This window comes from Mya arenaria, chromosome 2, assembly GCF_026914265.1.
Source record: "Mya arenaria isolate MELC-2E11 chromosome 2, ASM2691426v1".
NCBI lineage: Eukaryota > Metazoa > Mollusca > Bivalvia > Myida > Myidae > Mya > Mya arenaria.
The window spans coordinates 24,692,792-24,719,236 of NC_069123.1; the positions used below are offsets into that span (position 1 = coordinate 24,692,792).

General features: G+C 35.5%; 1 protein-coding gene across 6 annotated transcripts in view; it reads right to left on the reverse strand.

The window, feature by feature from the left end:
* LOC128210390 (paired box protein Pax-5-like) overlaps positions 1 to 26,445 on the reverse strand; it is a 73,597-nt gene that overhangs the window by 26,108 nt on the left and 21,044 nt on the right. For 4 of the 6 annotated variants that reach the window (XM_052914760.1, XM_052914754.1, XM_052914741.1 and 1 more), the window contains exons 3-4: positions 5,666 to 5,846; positions 175 to 372 (exon numbers count right to left, since the gene is read on the reverse strand). In XM_052914760.1, the coding sequence (XP_052770720.1) occupies positions 175 to 372; positions 5,666 to 5,846 (379 nt within the window). Of the gene's footprint in view, positions 1 to 174; positions 373 to 5,665; positions 5,847 to 19,404; positions 20,907 to 26,445 lie in introns of those variants that run through there. The other 2 variants (XM_052914770.1, XM_052914747.1) reach the window with 2 other exon arrangements.

Sequence of the window (26,445 nt, forward strand, 5' to 3'; positions counted from 1 at the left end):
CATCCTACAGAACATCTTAAACGAGTTCCTTCCAGCCCACACCCTACAAAACATCACAAACGAGTTCCCTCCAGCCCACACCCTACAAAACATCACAAACGAGTTCCCTCCAGCCCACACCCTACAAAACATCTCAAACGAGTCCCCTTCAAACACACACTCTAGATCCCTTACCTGTTAATAGAGCTGACACTGGGTACGTTATCATTCGTGCAGACGTTCTCGGCGAGCAGACGGTCCCTGATCTCCCAAGCGAACATGGTCGGGTTCTCCACCTTGTAGTGCGTGATGGCGTCCACGACCGCCGGTGTCGCCACCTTTGGCTTGGAGCCGCCGATCACCCCAGGTTTGATAGAACCCGTCTCGTAGTATCTGTGTGAGAGAGAAAGGGTGAAGTTGAGTGGGTGGGTTTGGGTGGGTTTCATTGTATATATGAATATCAGTGATTTACTAGATGTATTTTAAGAAGGAAAAGATTCGCTATAAGTTAAAAGACAAAAATGCGAACAGAATTACAATGAGTATACTGGATGCGTTTTTTATATTTATGTAAATTCTTTGGAGAGAAAGAAATGTTTTCATATCTTTAACAAATTTATTTAAAGTATTCAAACAAAACATGCTTTTAACGTATGACACTTAATGTTATATTTATGAAATAGCAACGAATTACACATATTTAAAACGTTAACATAAATTAGCTGGAAAGAAGAGTTAGCACGTTAAAATGTAAATGATATCTTCAAAGGTACATAAAAAACACATTCTAATGAGTCTATTTTCCATATTTTCATCTTTTACACAAAAATAGCGTTCATAATTATTCAGTCGGTGTTTATTAGTCATAATACTTCATTTCCTGGTGATGATATGAAGAATAATTCATTACATCACAACACTGGGAGTTCAAGTTCTCAACGACGAGACTTGAGACTGTTTTAGCAAGCAATTTATCACAAAGGTGTGTCTGTAAGACCTCCGAGGACGTCTGAGAAAAGATATGCATGTAGTTTAAAGAACAAGAACACCAATGATAACGCTCGTCTGTCTTCAGTTAAAACAAAAGACATAACTCGCCAATTATTCGAGCAAGAGTTGTGGGCCTTGCTATACATGAACGTATCGTCTCTGGAAACATGTGTACCAAGTCACATGCAAATGCCGTGAACGGCGTTGGATAACCGGCCACTGAAAAGTGTCATAACGCCGACGACGACAACAAGGCGATTAGAATACCTTTCTACCTTTCATTCTTCGTAAATCAGACGAGCAAAAATGCATGTCTTAAAGTCTTAATGGCAATGATTTGATTCAATATTGGTCACACGATTTCTTCGTACTATAAGTTTTCTTTTCGATTCCGTCATTTTCTTTCTAAATTTGGCGACTGACGTGTTAGACATTGCATATATACCAAATGCTAAAAACCTTTCCATATATACATGTAATTATATATTTTATGTCTTGGAGACTTTCTCATTATAAATACTGATACAATGCGGCAAGTATGGATGACAGGAAGAACAATCAAAATGAATTGTGTGTATGTTGTGGGTGTTGGTTCATGTTATCCCTGGTCATCAGGACGGTGCTCATGTAGAACTGTCAGCACGGACGGGCCTCAGACCGGTCAGATAAAGATCGGTGAGTCACACCGGCCATGCTCATCAAGTTACAATAATCATTGGCAGTTGAGATGTTGAGTCTTTGTTTCAAGCCATCTAGAGCATTGCGGGCTTCCTAGCCATTGTCAGAATCAGTCAATGTAGGCTTGCGTGTGACCCTTAGGACACGAATTTCGGGAGTCCCCATTGACCTTTACTGATCATTACCCTCCGTTTCATTCTAGACTAATTTTGGATAAAAAGATATATTTTGCTGCCTTTTTTTAACTCCTAAAAAAGTACGACCATCAAATCGTAACCAATATGGCTAATTGATGAAACACAAGAAAAATCTGCAACGATCGCTTCCCTAATCAAGCGATCAACTTAAGGGGCCATTGATGGGATCTATTCATTCCAAAATTGCCATGCATCGCGCATAGGGCGGTACAATACCTCCTGAATGAGCCCGCTTTATCCTGACAAGCAGTATTTTGTTAAGTAAAACAACCAGAAGTAATAGGAGAAAACAGTAGGTTCAATAATTCCAATAATTACTAGTTTCAAAATAAATACATCATACTGACCACAAAGACTTCGGGGTGGGTATTGGGTACATTTTGGACAGAATTGGCGTTATCTGCACGCTCTTTATTCTCATATTTAGTTTCAGTGGCGCTTCGCACGCGAGCTTTTTGGTCGTGAAAATTAATATTTGTTACATAGTATGTCCGTTTTAAAAGATCTCTTACAGGGGTTTGAGTTTTATGGTCAAATTGCACGGGCATGATAACTTTAATTTATTGGGTGAATTGTAAATGATATTTGATCATATTGTGGTCGATTTTTTGGGGCAGATTGACTAAATTTATGTTGCAGCCAATGATATGAACCGTGTTTTATGGTGTGTGGCTTTAACTAAACAAAGCGATAACACGAGCGCATCTTTTTAGCCACAAAATTTACTGTCACCTATTTTTCCATCCATCTTAGCCCAATGCGTAGCCGCAAACAAGGGTTTAAAAAGATGGATGTATAAGCTTCAAAGAATTCATAAAAATGATTAAAGTGATACACATGTCCTATACCAAAGCATCCGTCATACTTATCACTTTTCAAAATAGTTTAAAACATTGTTTTTCGTTTGAATTAAATTAATTCACAGAAGCAGAAGTACATAGTACAGATAAAAATACAAAAACATTTAAAGGTATCGTAACAACAAACGCGTCTCGTTAAGGTAAAACATATTAGCGAGTTGTAAAGAAATTACAACTTCATACGGCAACCGTTTCTTTGCAATGGGCTTATTCAGCTTATATCGGTATTTGATATCATCTGTCTTTGCCTATTTGAACAAGCCTATACTAAAGGGATCAAAAGTGAAATTAATTTACAGCGACAAATTCTTAATTATGATATATGCCTGATACGAAATGCATGGGATAAACATCTGGTTAATCTAGCAGGTAATAGTTGTGTGCAGCCTGGCTGAGTTTAAGCGATGAGCATCCCTGATTGATGATCGGTCTTATATGTTTAAACGGAATATTTTTTAACTTTCATATACGTATATCTAAAGGTTTTTTGTGTTTAAAGTACTTTTACAAATTGTTTAAGGAATGAAATTAAATTTCTACAAAAAGAATAATTTCATTTATCAAGATTGATACGTCTGTGTAAAACAATCGATTTGTTTTGAAGTCGCTGAGATTTTTTATTCACAAATATGCGGAATAAACAGTCTATTTTAATGTCAACGATGGGCGAATAGTATCCTTGTTTTCTTTATACTGACGAGGATGTACATACTGGAATTAATCCAGGGAAAGTTTTTTTTATTTCAATATAGGAGAAAAAAAGTAATAAAATACGCCCCCCCCCCAAAAAAAAAAAAAACATGGGGAAGTACCCCCCAAACACCCCTACCACCAATTCAAACTAGATAAATTCCGGTTCTGAGGGAGGGGCGCAAGTCAATAGCTTACGCTCCTAAGTTACGCCCCCTCTAACGTCGAATCCGGGACCGCCCCTGCATGAAAATCAACCTTATGATTCATAAGCAATGGTTCTCATTTATTTGAACGTTTATGATGAAAGCATTGCTTTTAAAGACCGAAATTGTATTTTCCATATGATAGCTTTCCCTAGATCTTTATCCATCGTTATGTTCAGCCATCACATTTTATGGCGAAATATAAAGTTTGCATTTATGAAACACGTAATAAAAGTATATAAACTACACATTTCAGCATCTAGAATGATAGATGGGTTTATACAACACAATCTTGTCTTAAAATTGTATTATTTGAGGGGAAATGCCGTCAAAGTAAATTTGTATATATAGAAATGTAACACGACATCTTAAAACATGTCTTTAGTTAATATTCGTTGTTGATCTCGACTTTGAAATTGTATTAACTTGAAAACAATTGCCGTCCAAGAAAATTAATGTACTGATACGTATTAAATAAGACATCTTAAACACCGGACTTAAGTAAAATCTTAAATACATACCATTATGTATAATGCAGTTGAATACAACTAAATTTTCATTTAAATGTAAATTACGATGAATTTAAATGAAGCGAGATAATTCTGCTAATAAAGCGTTCCTTTTCAAATAGAATTTAAATGCCCAAAATGCCTTGTCTAATATTCAGTCTTCAAAATCAAATCTTTCAATCACATTTGTACATAAGAGAACCAACAAAAGTATAATTTGTTTTAAACACGTATAATTCTTAAATTGCTGAAGTCACGAAACTCCCGCAAAAAGCGCCCCCTATCTTAGATAAAAAGGCAGGTTATAGATTAATTCAAAGCGAACTGATGTTACTGATTGATTTTCTCTGCTGCTTACAAAATAAACATTTGTTTTAACACCTTTCCATTAAAACAATAGTCATGGTTTAATCAATTAATGGATATGCTCATGCGATGGCTGATATGGGATATTGTCCCAGAAAATGAATATTGCTAGTCTAGCTACCTTTTGTACATGTTTTACATTTAATTCCTGTTATTCTGGCGTTTTCAGATATATTCTTACTTTCATAAGTTTTAACATAATGAAAGAAATCAAACTTCAACATGAAATTTATCAAAACAACATTTCGGCCATTTTGGTCTTCATCCGGTTTTAAACAGGAAATGACGTCATGTTCGAGAATAATAAGGAAAAAAAATTCTAGAATCAACAATCGTTTTCGAGTGACAGAAGCCATTGACTAAAAATCACACTTCTACTGCAGTCAACTGTTTCTGGATAATTCTCAAGTTTGGATTTAACAGTTTGAGTCGTTAACTTGATTTTTTAACCTAAACATTACACACGATATTTGATTTCATTTTATATTCATATAATAATATAAATATGAATACAGAACTATAAAATGAAATTAAACCGTGTTTGTTTAATAATATATTTATGTTTAAAACGAAGAATTTCTAGTCTAGTCCCTTCTGTATCATTTCATGTTCGATCTTATAATCAAAACTGCCTGGGGTAAACGAAGACAATCTAAAAACAATATTTACAAAACAATATATCTTAAGTATCTAACACGATAATAATGCATAATTAATAGATCTTAAAGAGATTTATTTCTAAATCAAAGTCACAAAATTATGTCCAACGAAAGAAAATTACTACCACAGCGATACTATGAATGCATATAAATTAAACATCTGATATTTCAAACATTAAACATTTGCTTTGGCAGCGCCAAAATAGTTTGAACAAAATCTGGCAGCTTCGAGATACTTTGAGACTGCCTGGCAGCTTCAAAATGTGTTCAATAAAAGGACAAAATGATTTTGAACACTCTGTGGCAGTGTCGAACAGTTTTCAAAATCTGCGGCAGCTTTAAGCTGCTTAATAGTAAACTGAAGTAGCGTTATTTGAAGCAAAACAACATCTAGAGCGAACAAATTTAAAAACGCGATTAAAACATGTAAATATACATTAAAGGCATCTACGACATATACGAAACACAGACGGAAGTACATATACTTTCAATACAAGTAATATATAGTGACTATATAAAAAATAAACGTACTTCTGCTGGCCATACCTGCCGAGTATTTTGCTCACACAACCGTGCGAGACGCGGAGCTGGCGCGAGATGTCGCACGGACGAACGCCCGTGTGCGCGAGCTCCACAATGCGCTGTCTAACGACATCCGGTAAGGGCCGCCCGTTCACAAATACCCCACCCAACTGGTTCACCCCGCCATGACCTGGAGATAGAAAGATGGTAGAAATATTAAAAGATAAATCTATGTTGCAACAGTTTTGAAATACACTTTAATACGTTGCATTTAAAACAACGATCCTTAGAACTGACTTCGCTTCCTAGTATTTGTTTTTCTATCCGATAAGCATTGTGACCATTATAAATATCAACACATGAACATATTAAAGCAAGTCCTTTAAGACTGCCATACATGTATGTAGCAGCTAATGCATCTGTGGGTGAAATTTGTTAGTTTTTTTAAAAAAAATATGCCAATCCATACATTGCACACCTTTTAGGAATTAAACAAAAATAGCATTTGGTACCATCATTATTTATATAAAACGAATATTTCATTTTCCCGTATGCCAAAAAAAGGCACCATGTTCAAAAATATATCAAATACAAGTATTGATATATTTGCACCAAGTTCAACCATATATCATATAGTATTGATATTTTTGCCATATTTTGGATAAGCTGCTCTATATCTGACTTATTTGGCACTAGTTCAGATGGATGTCTTTCAAACTTCCAACTGATTCATATCGCAGTTATGAACTCGGATGAGGTATGGATCAAGTCAATATTATGATACACATGCATGCTTACATTGAAATAATCTTTTTGAGTAGTTGGTGAAACAAAAACCTTTCATTAACAACAAAACAGCATTGAATTCAATAAAATAAATCAAATTTCAACAGCAACATGTTTGAAAAAAAATCATTTTTGCACTTTAACGAATATTATTTTGCACAATGGATTTTGCATGATAAAGAAGGGGCTAATGTCCTTTATTAATTTAGAATGTTTACTTTTTTGTCAAAACAACTCGTTTATCTTCATATTTGTTTTATTTGGACAAAATCTTTTCTCTATATCTGCGACATGCGATACATCTTTCTATATTGGTTGCAATGAAGCTGATTTAGCTCTCTCACTTGTGGTAATTGGTAAGAAAAATAGAGCGATTCATATCTGTTATCGCATAAAACAGTAAAACATATTGCTCGGATAATACCAAAACAGATTTCGCCTCCTTTGAAGACGAGCTTCACAATGAATAACGACAGTCATCAGATGTTTCCAGGGTCATTATCAAAATGTTACATAACCCTTTTTTTACAATAAGTACTGTAAAATATGCCGGCTTTTCTCTTATCTGCTTGTCTTAAATTACATCAAAAACAATTATATTTATTGAATAACCAACGACTTTCTCTAAATGAACACACACACTTTGAGCCAGAGTTGTTTTCAAATGGCACGTATTTCAAGTAACTCGAGAGTGACAACAGAAATATATCGAACATAAAATAGCATGCTTGTATCATTACAAATGTACAAAAAGTACCAGATAAACCGTATTGGAACGAGGTAATAATAACAACCAGAAACTTCCAAAATGATATAAATAAACTTTAAGAATTTCCATGAAATGCATTTAACAGTTTATAAAAGTACAAAAAATCAAATATAATCTGAATTCATTGCCACTAAATATACCCACCATCCATAAAGTTTCCTTGGAACATATCGAATCCCCGGGGGTAGGGATGGTAGGGGCTGAATGATGTGTGGGTGGGGTACGGAGCCCAATGTTGTTGCATGGGCGCAAATCTTTGGTCCATGGGCTGGCCCTGAGGGTAGCCGGCCATATGGCCCGACATGTCAAATACTTTATCCATAACTGTCACACTTGTAATAATAACTTATAGCACCAGTGTCAATAAATAGAATAAATTAAATAGATATAAGTGAGCTGGTTAAGCGTCCTTGGCGTACTCCGTTATGTAGATTATTCCACTTTTATGAAACACTGTTTGAAACAATATAATCCTGACAAAAATGCAACGTTAGAAAACTAAAATGTTCGAGCTGCCCATTTTTTGCGACAAACGCAAACCCCGTCTGAGTGGGTTCATTGCACATGTAAGGGTACACTGTTCACAGTAGAACTGATTGGAAGATCAAAATCTCAAGTTTAATACCCTTATGTTTTATTTTAAACAATCGGGTAGTCTTTTCAACCTTAAATGGCATGCGTAAACGCTCAAAACAAGTAGCATTCAACTTGCTGTCCGGTAATTTACTGATAGACTACATGTTAAGCTTAAGAACTCTGAAATTGACACCGAAACGTTAGCTGATACAATTGGTAGAACGCAAAAGACATACCCTGACTTGTCACAGATTGATTAAAATGTCAATAAGAAATAAACTTTAAAACAAACCCGCTCACGACGTATCCAACTATGTAATTATTTATTAATAACTTCAATAACATAAAAACAAGCCTATGAAGAGTGACGCGGAAGAAGTATTTATGTACAATATTCAGCAATACACGGGTTCTGGACCAAAGATAGAAAGATACTAATCGTCAGCGTTAGTTGTTACAGCATCGATGGATGATAACAAAAAGTCAATCGGCGTGACCAAAGTCTCTCTCCCCTCTCTCTCTCTCTCTCTCTCTCTCTCTACGACGAGACAAGACCGGGGTAGATGATTGGAAAATTAAATTAACAACTCAAGGGATTCTTGCCATTTTTCCTGCCTCGCTATTCTACGATGTCGTTCGTATTTTCTGCTCTGTGACTTCCCGATACGGAGCCAACCAGGCACGACTCATTTTGCTATAAATTAGTTGATGATGATGATACAGACAAACGCATACCAAGCCACGGTGTTCTACCGGCCATATTTTTTATTTTGGTTTCTTTTCTAACTTCTGAGTTTTATTCTCCTTCTATGTTTAACTGTTTCTCTTCCCGCCTTAGAAACTTAAATCAAATTCTCATTTTCAGCGAAATCAAATTCTCATTTTTAGCGATTTAAATATTAATTTCTTGAATTTCAATTGCTTGATACCAGGTTCGCGTTATCATTAGCTCTTTCCTTTGTAAAACAGTTATCAAACCAATGCATTATAATGTATAATTTACTGTCAAAATTCAATCAGACTCTGAATACCGAACTGAACAAAGCAAATTTCTCTTGAACTATCTCCCTGTCAAATACAAATTAGGTGGTGTAGAAATTTCACAGATTCCAAATAAAAGTCACTGAATATTTTAACACAGAGTATCCCGAAAGTCAATTAAGGTGAAAGTAGAAATGAATGATGACGGTCGATACAATCTAACTTTCACCCATTAGCGTCCGCAAAATATTGAAACACCCGAACATGTTAAAACATCAAAGGGGTATCTCTGACAAACACTCCGAACGATGTGTTACCAACAAAAAACTTACCATAAAATATGATGAATCATTCAAAATTGGTGTAAATAAAATGATATTTCTTTGTGTATAATTTTCAACCAGCTTTTATAGTCAGGTATTTACTCGCCAAAGGTTTCATATCAAAGATGTAATAAAACAATATTTACTTCGAATTATATGTAATCGCAAAATAAAAACGCGGAATAATGTTGAAACTTCACAGGGGAGGACAATTTAAGTCATTAAAAGAAATAGCAAGAATTAATCGGAGCGTTTTTCAAAGACAAAACTTAGGGTGGTATAGTTTGCACTCGAACATATGTCATAAAAAGCAGTTCAATGGCCATATTTAACATCAAACTTATATATACGTATTAAACGCGATAAAAGTGGGTCACAAGACAACACCTACACAAACTCGTGCACATTTTAGAAAACACTACGATAGCAAAAAAAATAATACAATAAATCCACAAATTATATTTATTTTAATAAAAATGAATTGTCAACAATCGCAGAAAACCACAAAAACAACACAATGAAATCGACAAGGCTTTCATATTTTGGAGGGAAATAGTTTCATAAATTTACTATCAGTTCGCACGGTAACATTAATGTCAATTTGAAGACTTTCTGGGCAGTTAAACGATGCAACAAGAAACCGTTTGAGGAACAGTTTGAAGTCTTCCCAAAATACATCTGCGTATTTTATAGGTTCGGCCATAAAAGGAGTGAAAGTTGTCTGTCCGAGTTTAATATTCTTTAGTTTATTACTTAGATGAAGACATGGGCCATTGTTCAAATTCTATGTAAAGAAAATATTAAAAAATGACCCTGCCACGAAAAACTTGATTGATAATCGTTGAGGTGATGAAACCTTCGTCAAGTGACCGCCAAAGATGGATGGCCGAAACAACACAAAGTCACGTCCAACAGATACTTTGTGGAAACTCATATAAAACATGCGAGAAACGAGTAAAATATGACTAGGTGTGCTCAGGTGAGAAATGATTAAAGTGAAATAAAACAATTAATATTACGCGAATGCGAGATAAATATTGTGTAAAATGATTAAGGGTTGTTTTATTCCAATTAGCAATTAAAATGAAGTATACAAGTTACAACCTCGCTACCACAAATATGTAGCTTCGCGTTTGCCTGGTATAATAGTCGCTGTTCTTTTCTCGCTAAGACCAGTTTGCTCTTCAATGGAATTAATAGGCAATGATTCCAAATCATGTATTTAAGCAGAGTCTGAACAAATTATGAACAGTTTCGAAAATATCCATTTCAATAACATTATCGTTGACCCTAACATGACTTTACAACTACCGTTACGTCTTTATCAATGCTATTTGGTTTCTATAAAGAAAGATCATACTTGTATTGCCGCTCTTGATTATACCAGTGAAATGTTGCATGCCGTTGCGCAAGAATTAAGCCTTCCAGAGTAAAAAAACGTCGATTAACGGATAGCTTCAGTAGCTGAAGGAGGAGTTTCGGTAACTACCCTGGCAAAACGTCACACACTTGTTACATGAATGTCTCTGGACGTTTTGTTGACTAATGATGCAGAGACTGCACTTAAAACAAACTAATAAATCGTTTCGATACTTACTTTTACAGGATTGATAGTAATCCGCGACGTTGAAATTAGGCGGCGCTGGATACCTTGCATACGGAGCAGAGTAGTCCATCATAACGCTAATAAGTTATATGTCCTTAAATGAACTGATCAATTAACCTTATTATTAAACGATCAATCTAGTCCAAAGGATGTTGAGTATAGAAGTTGTGTACATAGACATCTAATGCTCAAAAACATTCACTTTTAATAGCTTACTAGCCTCCGTGCGACAAAAACGTGATATCCTTGGATGGCCACAATGGATTCTAAATGCAAAACCGTCTTTTAAAAAAGTAGTCAAGCAGAGCACTTTCAATTGCTTGTTCAAAGCCAGGATTTTTCGATAAATCATATGAAATATTATTGAGGTAGATGTTCAGGGTGAACATGGAAAGGCTCCATTGGTCCGTGCCTGATTCGATAGCTAATCGTTCGCCTCATCGATCATTATAGGCCTGCCTTTTAGAGCGTTTAATAAACTAACAAGTCGCGCCCACTTTTTACATCGTCTGCTCCAGCGCTTGTTATGATAGCAACAGGTTAAAGCATGCATCGATACAAGGCTACCCGAAGTCAAAATTATTGAAAATGACATTGCGAACATCTTTTTAAGTACAGATCAGACTTTTCTTGAATTCGCGTGTTCGTATTTTTTGTAGAATAATAACAAATAGAAGCAACAGATTGCCAATAAGTTATATTCCTATTTCATAGATATGATTGAACAGATGCTAATACAAATAATATTTTGTATTTTTCTTTCCAATAATAGCTCTTCAAAATAATTCAAGATAGTATTCAGGCATTTAAAAGTTGGTTAATCAAGGCAACAACTAAAGGGTAGATGTCATGATATTAACATTGAAAGAATGTAATTAGCATTTATGTATGCATTTTGGTCGGTCATAATATAACCGAACAAATGACTATCGTCCACCCTCTCATTGATTACGAATTCCACTACACGCTCTTCATCATTTTTGGCAAGGAGCACAAGGTTGAGCTAGACCTTGATTCAAATTCTCTCTTGCGCTACACTAACTTTATATTATAACTCTAGATATCTATGGTAGTTTTGGCAAACGCCGTACGAATCCCTAAATACAAATATGAATTTGATTTCTATGCAGCATTATTATTGTGGATATTAAGCATACAAGACTTGGATTACCGAATTCAAAACAATCAGTTTCTCCTTATAATTTGCTACTTTTATAAAAAAAAAATGCCGGAAATATGGGAATATATTATGTTTTAGATATGAATCTTGAATATTCTATATGTTGTGGTATTATTTTTAGTATTCAGTTATGAATAACGCATACCTCTTATAATGTGGTGAATCGTGTGCATACACGGCAGTGTAAATGGACATTCTTTGAAAAATACATTGTAACCACACACATATCATATATCAAACATTAGAATGTTCATGTCGGACCCGACAACGGTGGTATATGACACAATATTCAAATTATGAATAAAATATGAATTTGTCTTTGTTTAAAAGTCATCAAGTGCTTCGCAGGTTTGCGCCTTTTAACAACATGTTTTGATAAATTGTGACAACGCGCTTTGTTGGATTTTTTATAAATATTTATTCCATATAGAGTTTATTCCGTTCTAACTATATGTGTTTATTATAAATATGAATATTTTACTTGAATCTATCATAGATTTCAATAAACCAATCTTCTTAATACCAGTTATTTACCGCAAATATGAAAATAACATTTAGATATTTTCAATGCATTTCATCTGGGCATTTAATGTAAGGACATCTGGGCTCACGGCGGTGTAATGAGAGTTAGGAACCCAGTGTCAGAGGAGAAATGGGCTCCAACATCGAGCCTTTACAACAACAAACCCGGGCTCTATATCTTCGCCACGGGGGCTCTCATTTATATGATAATTATTTACTCGCCGTTGAAGACGCTTAACTTTCCTCAGACAACTATCCTATATTAAAAGTGAAAAAGTCATTAAAGATGAGGTCTTTATAAATATTCATGCTGTTTTTGGTAATTCTGTCTCTAAAGAGAGGGTCATCTTTGGTATATTGAAAAAGGTGCAAGATACCTTTGATGTATTTAGACCATTTTGGGAGTATTTCCGTATAAATTTATTTCGATCAGAGTATTGAGCCATGATGAATTGATTCCCATGTGCACCGTTTTCTGCCTGGGACAATTAGGAGAACACCGGTCAAAGGTAGATCAAATGTATTGGGATGACAATTGGTAAACACGGTCATGTCCCGAGCCCTTTTATCTTTGCTTCGATTTAGATGTACCCCACGGGACCTGTCATAGGGCCCCGTACATAGCTAGTGATGTTTTGACCCTGTTCCGTTATAGACACTGGACTGTCAATTCAAACTTTTTATTTTTTTCATCCGGTGAAATTTGTCGTGTTCTCATGCGAAATAGAACAGTTGTAATTCAACTGCCGTGACAACTCTTATTTGTATCGTATTAATCAACTCCTTAAGGTCGTCTTCAACATCATTTGCTATTATTTTAATAAACTGAATCATCATTTTTAGAACCAACATCACTGTCATTATCACCGTCGTCATATATCATAAACTACCATTCTTATCTTCGGCTACACTGACTTGGGTCGCAAGTTTTAATATCGTGGATTGGAAAAGCCAACATGTTCTACAATCTCTGCTCAACATGACGCGTTGAAGAATGCGATATACTGTAAAATCAATGGCAATATGCAGTATTGAGGACGTGATTTCCTACAAGAAACAATAAGTCAACAATTGCAAAACAGCAGTTGGCGCATCTTGAATTTAAAGAAGTACCTAATTAAGACGATAAGGGTCAGATATTTCAAAAACAGTCATTGATCGCATCCGATCTCATTATTAAACACATTTAATATAATCAACCTGCGACATCTGAGTCTTTTAAAACAATCGATGGATCTCACAAAAAAACATTTTTGCAATTTCCGATCTTTCGTTATGAAATCCTTTTTTCTCAACATTGCTTATAATGGTAAAGTACAAAAAAGCACCTTAATATGAACTCTTTTTCAATTTATATTGGGAAATCAACAGATTGACATCGGTGACTAAACATTAAGATCATAAAACAAACAAAGATAAACTGAAATTCGACATGTTAAGGTTTTTTGTCGATGTCCACATATACAACAAATGGCAATATCTTAAATCAATTTATATGCCTAAAACAAAAGATTTCAAACCCAGCGATTTCTTATCTACCATCAATTTAATACCAGAAAACAAAAGAGTACCATTTGACAGTAGATTTCAGGATTGTTCAGTTTGATATTAGAGCTGTTTTGAATGTTACAATCAGAGAACAGGCCGTGAAATGGCCCACACATAAACCCGGTTCGCACCGAACGACATTTGGGCTCGAGTTAAATGCATCCTGGCACGAAACCCTTCCATTATACGCGCATAACTTGATACGCTGCAGCCATTTGATATTTTGTTCATTCTACGGAAATCAGACCTCGACATCGTCTTTGTTTCAGAGTGGCCGTTGATCAACGGCTATTTCCTTTACATGTCACAGTTTACAAGTCTCTGCCATTACCTTTAGTGGAAACCATATATAAAACTGTCCAAGACCACTTTCTAACTTATGCGCCTTTAATTTAAGACCACGCTACTCAAGTTAAAATGATCTCCCAAAAGATGAGAACGGTCAAATATATCATCGTGAACCTTTGGGGACTGAACCTCTTACATAATCAGTCAAGGAATGGCAACTAGAAACGAAAAGTCTGCTTCCAAAGCCTTCGGGACCAAAACGACGACAGCTTTACAAGACACTATTTCCTAAATGACTCAACTAAAAAGGAAAAGATTTATACCGTAGGTCAAAATATTAAAACAGTGAAACCACGGTAGCTTTGTAGGTTCATATAAATTAGATTTCCCACGATTGTTTAAATGATAGCTGACTTGGTCACCCTCCAAATATTTCAAATACAAACATTCCTACCAGACTTGAATTCGCGAGAGATTTTAATGCCCAGTCTTAATTATAATTGACTCACTCTGTTCGAGCACATCAAATATTAACGTTAAATGGGAGTTTTGACACCAATAAAGAAAGGGAAGAATGTCTTCCAAAAATCGCTTGTTGCATTTTGTAGCAGACGGCAGGCAAGAAGTACAAACCTCAAAAGCCATAAATATAGTAAACGAAGGTGGATTATGATGTACAACAGGTTTCAAACAAGTAAATTGTATTTCTAAAAGTATTTTGATACAAATTACAAAGGATTATCCATTATCGCACACAAAAAAGCTATAACGTTTAAGGCATTGTCCAGAACATTTCGCAAAAAATCTAAGACACAAGAAAAACAACGCAAAAGATGTTTATTGATACAAAACAACCAGGTATGACTAATTCTAAATTTGCATGCAAACAAAAGAAATACAGTCTTATATAAATATTTTAACCACACTATCATGCTCAAACTTGTACAATTAACAGATGTTCGTCTTGAAAGACAGACAAGACATAACAAATGGGTGATATACATGATCCAGTGTGGAAAAACAAAGACTTCATTGAAGACAACTAAAGAGCCTTACTGCTACGCCTTGTAGCTCTCGAATAGAATGAGCACGACATCAACCAAAAACCTCCGTTATCTGCCTATTATATGTTTTACATCTTTCTCATTATGTGCTGTTGTATCTTTACAGTGTTCCGGCACTTAAAATTCTCTTATCTAGCCATTCAGAATCCATCAAGCCCAAACACACGGACAAGAGGAACTCGGAGCATCGCTGCAATTTTTTGTTACCCGATCCTTTTGAATGTAACGTTATACCATTCATTGAGAAACGTTCAGGCCTCTTTGGGGAGATCTTGCTACTCAAGCGGCACGAGAATTCGGTGCAGGTTCATTGTTGGCACGGGTAAATAAAGATGTCATATTCTAGCCTATCATTAGAATGATTAGACCTCATCCGATCATCCAATTTGCAAAGTAAAACTGAAAGCTGATACAAATATTAAAAGATATTTTAAAAAGTAACATCAGGATGACTCGTGTGGTTTAATTCATACCAAGAGAGTATCGGCGACAAGAAGAATGTCAAAGTTGATGTCAGGACAAGCATTAAGGGACACCTTTACAGCCTTCGTGGACTGAAAGGTGTGTTCCGGGTCGTTCAAGGGAAACTGGATAGCCAAGTTAATGGTCAACAATCAGAGAAAAACAGAGAAAAAATGACGGGAGAACAGTGGTTACTTTAGTGGCCACAGTGTCCATATTCATTAATAAGGCACCTGACATCTTGTTTTTGATGGGTGAACTTTAATTCCAGTTTTGAATTGGGCGACATTTTGGTATAATGTAAAAATGATTGTTGGTGTACAAGGGAGTAAATAGCCTATTCCTCATGATGAAAAACACAGGAATTGTTTCCTGTTCGTGATTACTGTTTTCTCAGACAGAAAGACAGATTTGTCATATTTATAGACATGTCATTATATGTGAATAAACATGTCTCCTAGGTAATGGTTGGTTTTGCATCCTCAGATGTCTGGTGAATTCGTTGTTCCAACTGACATGTTTCAAGCAAACTCGGGTCAGTGAAGGGAGAGTTTGAATAACCTTTCCAAACTGAATACAAAGTTACTGATATATAATTCATTATTTTTTATCATCGCTTAGATTAGTTTCATTTCGAATAACCTCAGAAGTATTCCCTTACTGATTTTCAGAAAGAGGGCAAAATGGTAATGCCTCTACAATATCCATTAAACCCATACTTTGCTGGCATCAATTGAAAGCAATGACAACTATACAAAATCTCTATCTAGTTAACTACTAATTGATTGCATTAAAGAAACATAAATTAATTACCCTATCTTGGGCTCAAGGGGATCATTATTCTCTCGTCAGGAGATTTTCGTACGCCTTGGGCACTGCCCAGATTTCCGCGCAAAAACAATTAATACTGCTATTTAGTTTAATACGATTCAACATTTTGCTACGGAATACTTTAATTCGTTGGCCATTTGTTTTAGCAATTATCAAATTGAGTTATTTCTTGGAAATACGGAACATGCTAGAAAATTTGAAAAATACACGCTATGAATGAAAATGGTGCCAATTGAAAAGCAAGGGTTGAAAGGCTGGAATTTGCAGATAATCAAATGAAATTGAGAAATATTCAGGACTTGATGGAGAAACCAGGAAGTCCTGTGACATTGAGCAAGTGTCTGCGACCCCGGAATGTTACGCTAGGGGTCATATTGCACGGGCACCTTGCGTGACTAATCATGTGCTCGCCATGTATATTGTCAACGTGCACTCGTGCTGTCAATCTTAGATTTAATCCGACGTCAACTTGAAATCCGCGCCAGCATATTCAGCAACTGACTACTGGTATATCTAATGTATTTGGGAAATTAATGTATTCACTGCATAAAGTATTTAGGAAAAATTATATATACTAATTGTTATAAGCATTTAGGCAATTTTGTATATTTATTGTTTTTTGTATTTATGAAGATTTGTGTAATTATTGTTTCAAATATTTTTTTTAGGAAAAATTATATTCTTATTATATCAAATATTTAGGAAGTTTAATATACCTTTATATTGTATGAAGTATTTAGAAAATTTAGTATATCTTATAAGTTTGTTTTAATAAATATTTGGGAATTTTAATATACTAATTGTATGAAGTATTTAGGAAACTTAGTATATCATATATATTTATTGTAATAAATGTTAGGGAAATTTGATATATTTATTGTGTAAATAATAAATAAGGAAAGTGTCCTACTTATTTCATAACAAAAAAATTCTACAATTATCTATGATGTTATTGATACATATTCACTAGATGGCGATTATCTAAAAAATGTTCGGGTTTTTTTTATTGCTGATGTATTGATGTTTTATTTACCATTTGTTTTACTTTAGCCTTGGTACCCTGTTTAATGCTTTCATACGGTTGAATGAATTTCAAACACAACATAATTTACCTCAATAGTATGCCAATGTTTTCTTCGCAGCACAAGAAGTTAGAATATTCAAGAATAAAATGGGGGATAATTTATTGGGGGGGGGGGGGGGGGGGGGGGGGGGAGTGACAAAAAAATGTTCCAGAAATATAAAAAATTAGAATTTTTGCACATGATACAAGATGTATTTTTTTTTGTTATAAATACAAATATATGAATTTGTATTTGTATTCATATATAAAACAACAATACTATCATATACGATTGGTATTAAAATGGAAACAAATAAGCAATATAAACAGTGGAAATCACATTCGAGTTTTAACGAACAAAACATTGGGCCAGAAATGTTTTACTTTATATCATTTATTACGCTTTTAATAAATAAACATTTTTTCAGAGTGTATACATCCCCAATATACTATAAAATCCCTAGGTGTTAAAGCGTGATATAGCCGTGCCTGGATAATTATCATAGTCAATCAAATACCTATATTTATATACTGCTTTCACTTATTTGAACGTGTTGATGATGTAGTTATAAATAAAACTCACATAAAACAAAAGGTAGAAAAGTGGAGTAGGCAATAGTGGTCAAACCTGTTATTTTAGTATTTTTATAGTTGTTGGGAAACAGATAGAATTGTAGAAAGACCAATGTGACAATACTGGTCATTCATAAAATAGCAAAAAAATATTTTATAATTTTATTTCCTTAATTTATCAAAATAAAAAAAAATCGAATAATACGTGATCTTATTTTCTTTAGCTTTAGCGAGTCCTGGGCAAGGAAATTCTAGCTTCATGTGGTTTTCCTTTCTTTCTTTTTTTTGTTCGTTTTTATGACATTTTTGAGAAAAAAAATCTAATACCACTGCAAAGCAGTTTGTTGGTTTTAGTGTTTTATTGAATTTTTTTCACTCTTGAAGATGCACTCATATACTAGCTTTTCAAGGATTGTTTAGGTAATATTATTAAACTTTGTTTACGTTTAGGTACAGAAGGAGTGTTTACCCACTGTAATGTAAAATACATTTATTATTCAAAAGTCCATCAGAACAATATTTCTGACTTTAAGATAGCAATCTTACATTTAAAATGACAACCGACAAATCGTACCAAAAATGGATTTTCCTTCACAAGTTTTGCACATTAAATCCATACACATTAGGGTTAATATGGTGTCGCTTAAATGGCTAAAACATAATAGTTAAACAAATGACTATTGGTCCGTAAAAGGGAGAAAAATATGTAAATGGGATAAAACGCCCTTGATGGTCTCAGATATCACAAGGCTAATAATTGACAACTAAATTACTACCAGAATAATATTACAATCAAAATAATGTTCAACTCCCCACATTAGTCAGTCAAACATTATGGAGTTATGATTTCATATTGATTAAAAGAATACCCGCCCACGTGCAATATAAACATCAGAGTTCATGTCAATGCACCAAAACATAAATTAACACTGAAGTTGTATATATCAAGTGTGAAACTGAAGAACATTTAGATCTGCACATGGCATGTTCAATGGACGCATTTCAAAGAAAATACAGCATGGCCGCCATGCACTGATTTTCCAACAGTTTTGACAAACATACTCGTTGTTGTTGTTGAGTTTATAAAGGTGTACCCGCGCCCTATAATGGCTGCATTATGCCTTGACCCCATCACATATGTAACAAACATACTCTCAAAATATGAACCTTATATACCTTTGATCCGACCGGCCTTTCTTGCAAACAGGTTCGCGCAATTGGCCTGCTGGAAGGCGTACATTCCGTATGCCGACGACATAGCGGGAAGGGAGCTGTACCGACAGGCGGTCATGTCGCTCAGACCCATGCCGACAGACTGGTAGGCGCAGGAGTTGTTGAATTCCCCAGGGGTGTAGCCGAACCCCTGCTTGTAGGCCCCCTGGTAGGAGTAGGGCACCGAGTCCCCGAAATATAGCATGTCCATAGTGATCGTACTCAGCCCACTCCTTGGTAAAAGCCCGCAATTCTATTTAAGAAATAATGCCCTGTTTTGATAGACCTCTTCAGGGTAGTGCGCACTTAATCCCTTCTTCAAAATTGCGATTCTATGTTATGGCCGTCGCCCGTTTTGGGGCAAAATGCACTAAACTCGCTTCTTAACAATCTCTCCTTGGTATGATATTACATAACTCTGCATATTTAATAAACGCCTGGAATTTGTTCTAAGTCCCCGCGTGTCAGATGTTAATTGAATTTCCAATAGAATAAGTTTACTTGTTGTTTACTTATCACAGCACAATTACTCAAACATATCGATCCTAATGTAACGGTCTTCGATCAAAAATGTCTAAGCTAGAATCATGCATCCCTTTGCAAAATGGTTGTCTAGAATTATTTATTTCTCATTTGTAAGAATTTCACCGCCTCGTGTCCCGTGTCTCATGCACCATTGGCGTCTAAAAACAACACCTCTGTAAAAATAATCCGCAAACTGTCAGTGCGGTAACGTTCCATACATCGTCCCGATTTTGCTACTTAAATATGCGCGTTTTAACAACAGTTTTTTTATTGTTTTACGGCGATCTCTACTCCTATTATCACTAAATTATTCTCAACTATTTATCATATACGGGAGTTTCTGCTTAAGAAATATAGAAAACGAGCTCCAAGCGTCAGGTACAGAACTTTTGCATTTTATTCACGACGTTAACGTAAATTACACAATCACCGTAACTGTCCTAGTGTCAAAGTTTTCATTTCTCCCCTCATTAGCATATATTCTTGATTACCTTATGGTGCTTAAAATATAAAATATTTCATGCACTTTTTGCGCTTCAACAGTAAGTGGTTGAATGTTACAATTGATATAATCTTTACGCCGTAATTATGCACATTAAAATTAAGAAAATCACGCCGAAGTGTCACTTTATCACGTTGAAGTTTTTTTTAATATTTGCAGTAAAAGTTTTCATCAAAATTACCAATTTCAAGCCAAATTGTCACTCAATCACATTAAGTTTTCTTATTTTTTTCTTTTTAATCTTCAATTATCAGAGTTCTTGCAGTTGGCGAAAGCTCCGGTATTCCAGATGTCTTTTAAAGGTATCCTCCGCCGAGGAGATCAATGGTAGAATCGGATCAGTGTCAATGTTATTGATGGCACAGTGTTCGACGGCGACTTTCTATTGATGCCACACCGAGTCACGTCTTACTTATGTAAATCGTCCCCAGTTCCCCATATATGTATGCAACACCGACGAAAACCGACTAACAACTGTATAAATCTCAAAACTCGCCCTCCTTGCAAGTGAATGTTAAAATTGTATGAAGAGCAACGAATACTTTCTCTGAATAGTGCTCACTGTCGCTATTTTGACGTTCTGGTGAGAAATAATACATTCCGTAGCCAACAAGAGGGCCGCATCGGCTTAGCAGAGATAGTTAACCACGAACCGGCTTCCACGATTTGTAATGCTGAATCAAAAATGCTAATCGAGTAATTGACACCCACTTTCTGGCTTTGAATAACCACCCAATTCCATTCCCGGTTCTCGCAGAAATTCTGGGGAATCAAATCAGGACGCCAAAGCGCCGTTTCGAGCAGTTTTTTTTTGGAAGATGAATTCACGCCCCTCGAACGGTGTAAAGTTTAAACAAAATCAACCGAGCGAGGTTCATATGTGGAGCAATGTGAAGCTATTTTTCAAGCTGTCAAAGCCGCCACTTTTCTGTCCCTGCCCTTTCTTGGTCACAGACGGGATTTATTATGAAATATCATCATAACAAATGAGCTATTCTGTTTTATTTTATGATGAAAATTAAATCCTGACTTGTGAAGCGATACATTTGTTTCAAGTGAAAAATGCAGCGAGGCAATGACCTCATTGGCATAAGCCCGTTATTCATATCCCTAGACAGTATTTGGTTCAATTATAGGCACATTTCAACTTTAAATAAATCATAAGAAAACCTAGATTTGAAGCTAATAATAGTTTAGGTCTGTACCTAGTTTTCCAAGAAACATTTAATTAATTCATGATTCAAAAACAAAAAAGAAATGTCTCCAAAAACAACTCATGCTAATTAATAAAACAATGTTGGATTGATGGTTCTTCAATGTTACATAAAACTTATTTTTATAGCTTTTTACCCATATTAGAAATCGCACGCGTTATCTTTGATCAGGTAATGTCCATATTTCAAAGACAGTTGCATATAATATTTCTCGGCTATTATCTGCATATAAATGAGGAAAGCTCATAAAATTTGATATTTGATTAGCAGAAGGGTCAGATATGAGCGACGCGGTAAAGCCGTTAGCCTAATGTGTAAATAATTGATTTCAATTTTAATTGTTAGAGACTCGATGTCGCACGACTTGTACGGTAATAAATATTCGTCGGCATGTACCAGGTTCCGACGACGACCGACAAACGTCACCCAGAGGACCCATAAAACGTGGGCCTTTAACGAGTTGATCACAACAAGTACAAACTTTTGCATTTATTGCTTGTATAATTTAAACACGATGCACCAAAGTCATGATTATTTATGCATATTTTAGGTTTAACTTTAAGAGGATGTATTAAAGTAATGGGGCACGTTTTCATATTATTTTTACTTTCTTATTTATGTGTCTGCATTTCTAAACATAAACATCATAATTGTTTAAAGTCGACTCGTATGTTTAGTCAGAAGTATCGCCGAGTCTACGATTTATGGAAAAAAAACATAACTTTTTCAGCTATTTGAACAAGGCATATCGCCGAATCTACGATTAACAGAAAAACAATGTTCTCACCTATTAGAACAAGGCCGATCGCCGAGTCTACGATTTACAGAAATACAATGTTCTTACCTATTAGAACAAGGCCGATCGCCGAGTCTACGATTCATAGAAATACAATGTTCTCACCTATTAGAACAAGGCCGATCGCCGAGTCTACGATTCATAGAAATACAATGTTCTCACCTATTTGAACAAGGCCGATCGCCGAGTCTACGATTTACAGAAAAACAATGTTCTCACCTATTAGAACAAGGCCGATCGCCGAGTCTACGATTCATAGAAATACAATTTTCTCACCTATTAGAACAAGGCCGATCGCCGAGTCTACGATTTACAGAAATACAATGTTCTTACCTATTAGAACAAGGCCGATCGCCGAGTCTACGATTTAAAGAAAAACAATGTTCTCACCTATTAGAACAAGGCCGATCGCCGAGTCTACGATTTACAGAAATACAATGTTCTCACCTATTAGAACAAGGCCGATCGCCGAGTCTACGATTCATGGAAAAACAATGTTCTCACATATTTGAACAAGGCCGATCGCCGAGTCTACGATTCATGGAAAAACAATGTTCTCACATATTTGAACAAGGCCGATCGCCGAGTCTACGATTCATGGAAAAACAATGTTCTCACCTATTAGAACAAGGCATATCGCCGAATCTACGATTTACAGAAAAACGATGTTCTCACATATTAGAACAAGGCCGATCGCCGAGTCTACGATTTACAGAAAAACGATGTTCTCATATATTAGAACAAGGCCGATCGCCGAGTCTACGATTTACAGAAAAACGATGTTCTCACATATTAGAACAAGGCCGATCGCCGAGTCTACGATTTACAGAAAAACGATGTTCTCACCTATTAGAACAAGGCCGATCACCGAGTCTACGATTCATAATAAGAGCTGTCGTAAGACAGCGCGCTCGACTTCGCCGCTTTGACTTAGAAGTGAATACAATAACAATGTAATATTACCAAGTTTGGTCTGTTTATGTCAAACCTAACTAAAATTATTCAATACATAAGGTGACTTTGATGCTGCCCTCCCACCACCTGAAAAATGACGCAAGTCATTTAAATAACTTGATATCCTATTATGAAAATGTGGTAAAGAATATACAAGTATGCCTTTCAAAAGGAATTAGAATTAAATTTAAAAAATAATAATAATAATAATAATAAAAATTCAAGGGCTATATTGTATAGCCCTCCTTGTTTTCCCTTGGTAAAAAACTGGTTAAGAATGTAAAAATGTGCATGTCAAAAGAAATTAAAAATAAATAAAAATATTCAAGGGCCATAATTTGTATTTAGGGTTAAAATGGAGTAATGTTTCTTGTTGTAAGATGGTCGTAAATAATTTTGAATTTCATTAGTGCATTGAATGAAAGTTGTATAAGGTTTTTTTTATTAAAATCCCAACTTGCCCTTAACTTTTTTCTTGCCGAAAACTTTAACCTAAGTCAATCAGGGGCCATAACTTGTATTAAGGATATGGAGTTATGTAACCTCATTGGGTGTTGCTCCTGAACAACTGTGTGAAGTATTAAGTCAATTGAATGAATGGTATCTGAGTTTTAAGTGAAAATCCCACTTTGCCCTAAAACTTAAACCTGCCCTAAAACTTTAACCTAAGTCAATCAGGGGTCATAACTTGTATTAAGGATAATATGGAGTTATGTAACCTCATTGTGTGATGGTCCTAAACAACTGTGTGAAGTATTAAGTCAATTGAACAAAGGGTATTGAAGTTATTTATAAATATCCCAACCTGCCCTAAAACTTTAACCTAAGTTTCAAAGTCAATCAGGGGCCATAATCTGTGTAAAGAATAATATGGAGTTATCTAACCTCATCATGTGATGGCCCTGAACAAGTGTGTGAAGTATTAACTCAATTGAATGAAAGGTATTGGACTTATAAGTGAAAATCCCAACTTGCCCTTAAACTTTAACCGGACGCCGACGCCGACGCCGACGCCGGGGCGAGAAGTATAGCCCACCTAATCTTCGAATAGTCGAGCTAAAAATACATTGTTCTCACCTATTAGAACAAGGCCGATCGCCGAGTCTACGATTTACAGAAATACAATGATCTCACCTATTTGAACAAGGCCGATCGCCGAGTCTACGATTCATAAAAATACTTTATTCTCACCTATTAGAACAAGGCCGATCACTGAGTCTACGATTCATAGATTAACAATATTCTTACCTATTAGAACAAGGCCGATCGCCGAGTCTACGATTCATAGAAATACAATGTTCTCACCTATTAGAACAAGGCCGATCGCCGAGTCTACGATTCATAGAAATACAATGTTCTCACCTATTAGAACAAGGCCGATCGCCAAGTCTTCGATTCATAGAAATACAATGTTCTCACCTATTTGAACAAGGCCGATCGCCGAGTCTACGATTCATAGATTAACAATATTCTCACCTATTAGAACAAGGCCGATCGCCGAGTCTACGATTCATAGAAATACATTATTTTCACCTATTAAAACAAGGCCGATCGCAGTGTCTACGATTTACAGAAGTACATAAATCTCACATATTAGATCAAGGCCATCTTTTCTACACTCCAACTTTGTTATACCCCACACTCTCAGCGTGATACAAATATCAGACACAGAATTAAAGCAGCATCAACGCGCACTTAAGGGACATGATTAACACAATTGTTCATAAATTGATACATTAAGTGTTCCTGTTATCTGACAATGTGTAAATTGGTCTAGAGAGAGTTTGGGAGAAATCACAACATTTCCCTGTAATATGACGTACCGTTGGCATTAATTTTAATGTTGCAACAATCTAGGGGTCCCCCATTAGTTAATCCTGTCATCTTATTGTTATCAAGTGATTCCCTGCAATTACTTGGCATCTCTATTGAGGGTCGTAGATTTGGTACACAACAGGAAGAAGAGGCCAAAGGGGACAGTGTGCCAATCAAAACAAAAACTTACGGAGAAAAAAAGAAATTATTTCTCAGAAAGTGTAAACAGTCTTCGACATCGTTAATACAAAGTCGACATTCTAGGTTCACTGGTAATGACAAATAAGGGCGTGCTGCGACTTTCTAGGTAGCTGGCATGCATGTGAGACAAGGGTGTAATAATTTGACGTTTGCCGGTGGTAATAAAACTTGGCAGTGACTTTCAAAACATAAATAAATCAAGGACTTTTATTGTACAACGAGAAGTGTTTAATTGCACTATCTCTGGTATCAAAACATCGGTTTGAAAATAATGAAAATTAATATTGCCAGGTTTGGATTCAATTTTTATTCAATCGAGGTGCAGATGGGATAAAGACATTTAATAGAGCGGGTGGGGAGAATTTATTCGCGCCGTTATGACACTTTGGATGATATTAATATCGATCCCGACACGATAAAGGCAATTCCAAACAAACATTTCATACCCCCGCGAGTCCATTCAGAAAGTTTACATCAATGTGAAATTTCAAATATGAGTTTATTCTAGCCAATTAAGGGAACAAAGTGGCTGCTCCGCCATGGAATAACGAACCCTCACAAGGTTGGGGCCTCTGAGGTGCAGGTTTTTAGACTTTGCATTAGTTTCTGATAGGAACTCTTCCCGGCCCACTGGTCTGAGAAATTACATTATTTAATGCAGTACATCGTTGGAAGAAAAATTGGGATTCATTCCGACCCCCGGCCACTACGCGGCTACATGCTGTAATTGGATTAGTTTTCTTAGAAAACAATAGAAATACAAACTAATGTAATAAATAATGTGGCAATCGGAGAAAAAAAAATCGAACTACTTTTTTCGCTGCTTTTGTCTGCCTTGCTGTGGTTTGTTTCGAGTCCGTAGAAATGTTCAACTCAGCATGATCAGTTACTGACATTGTTTAATGTCTTTTAACGTGTTGTGAAGTGATATTATGACATCTTCATCTTTGACACATAAAACTGACGTACCATGGTCCAACGGAACAATGAACAAACCG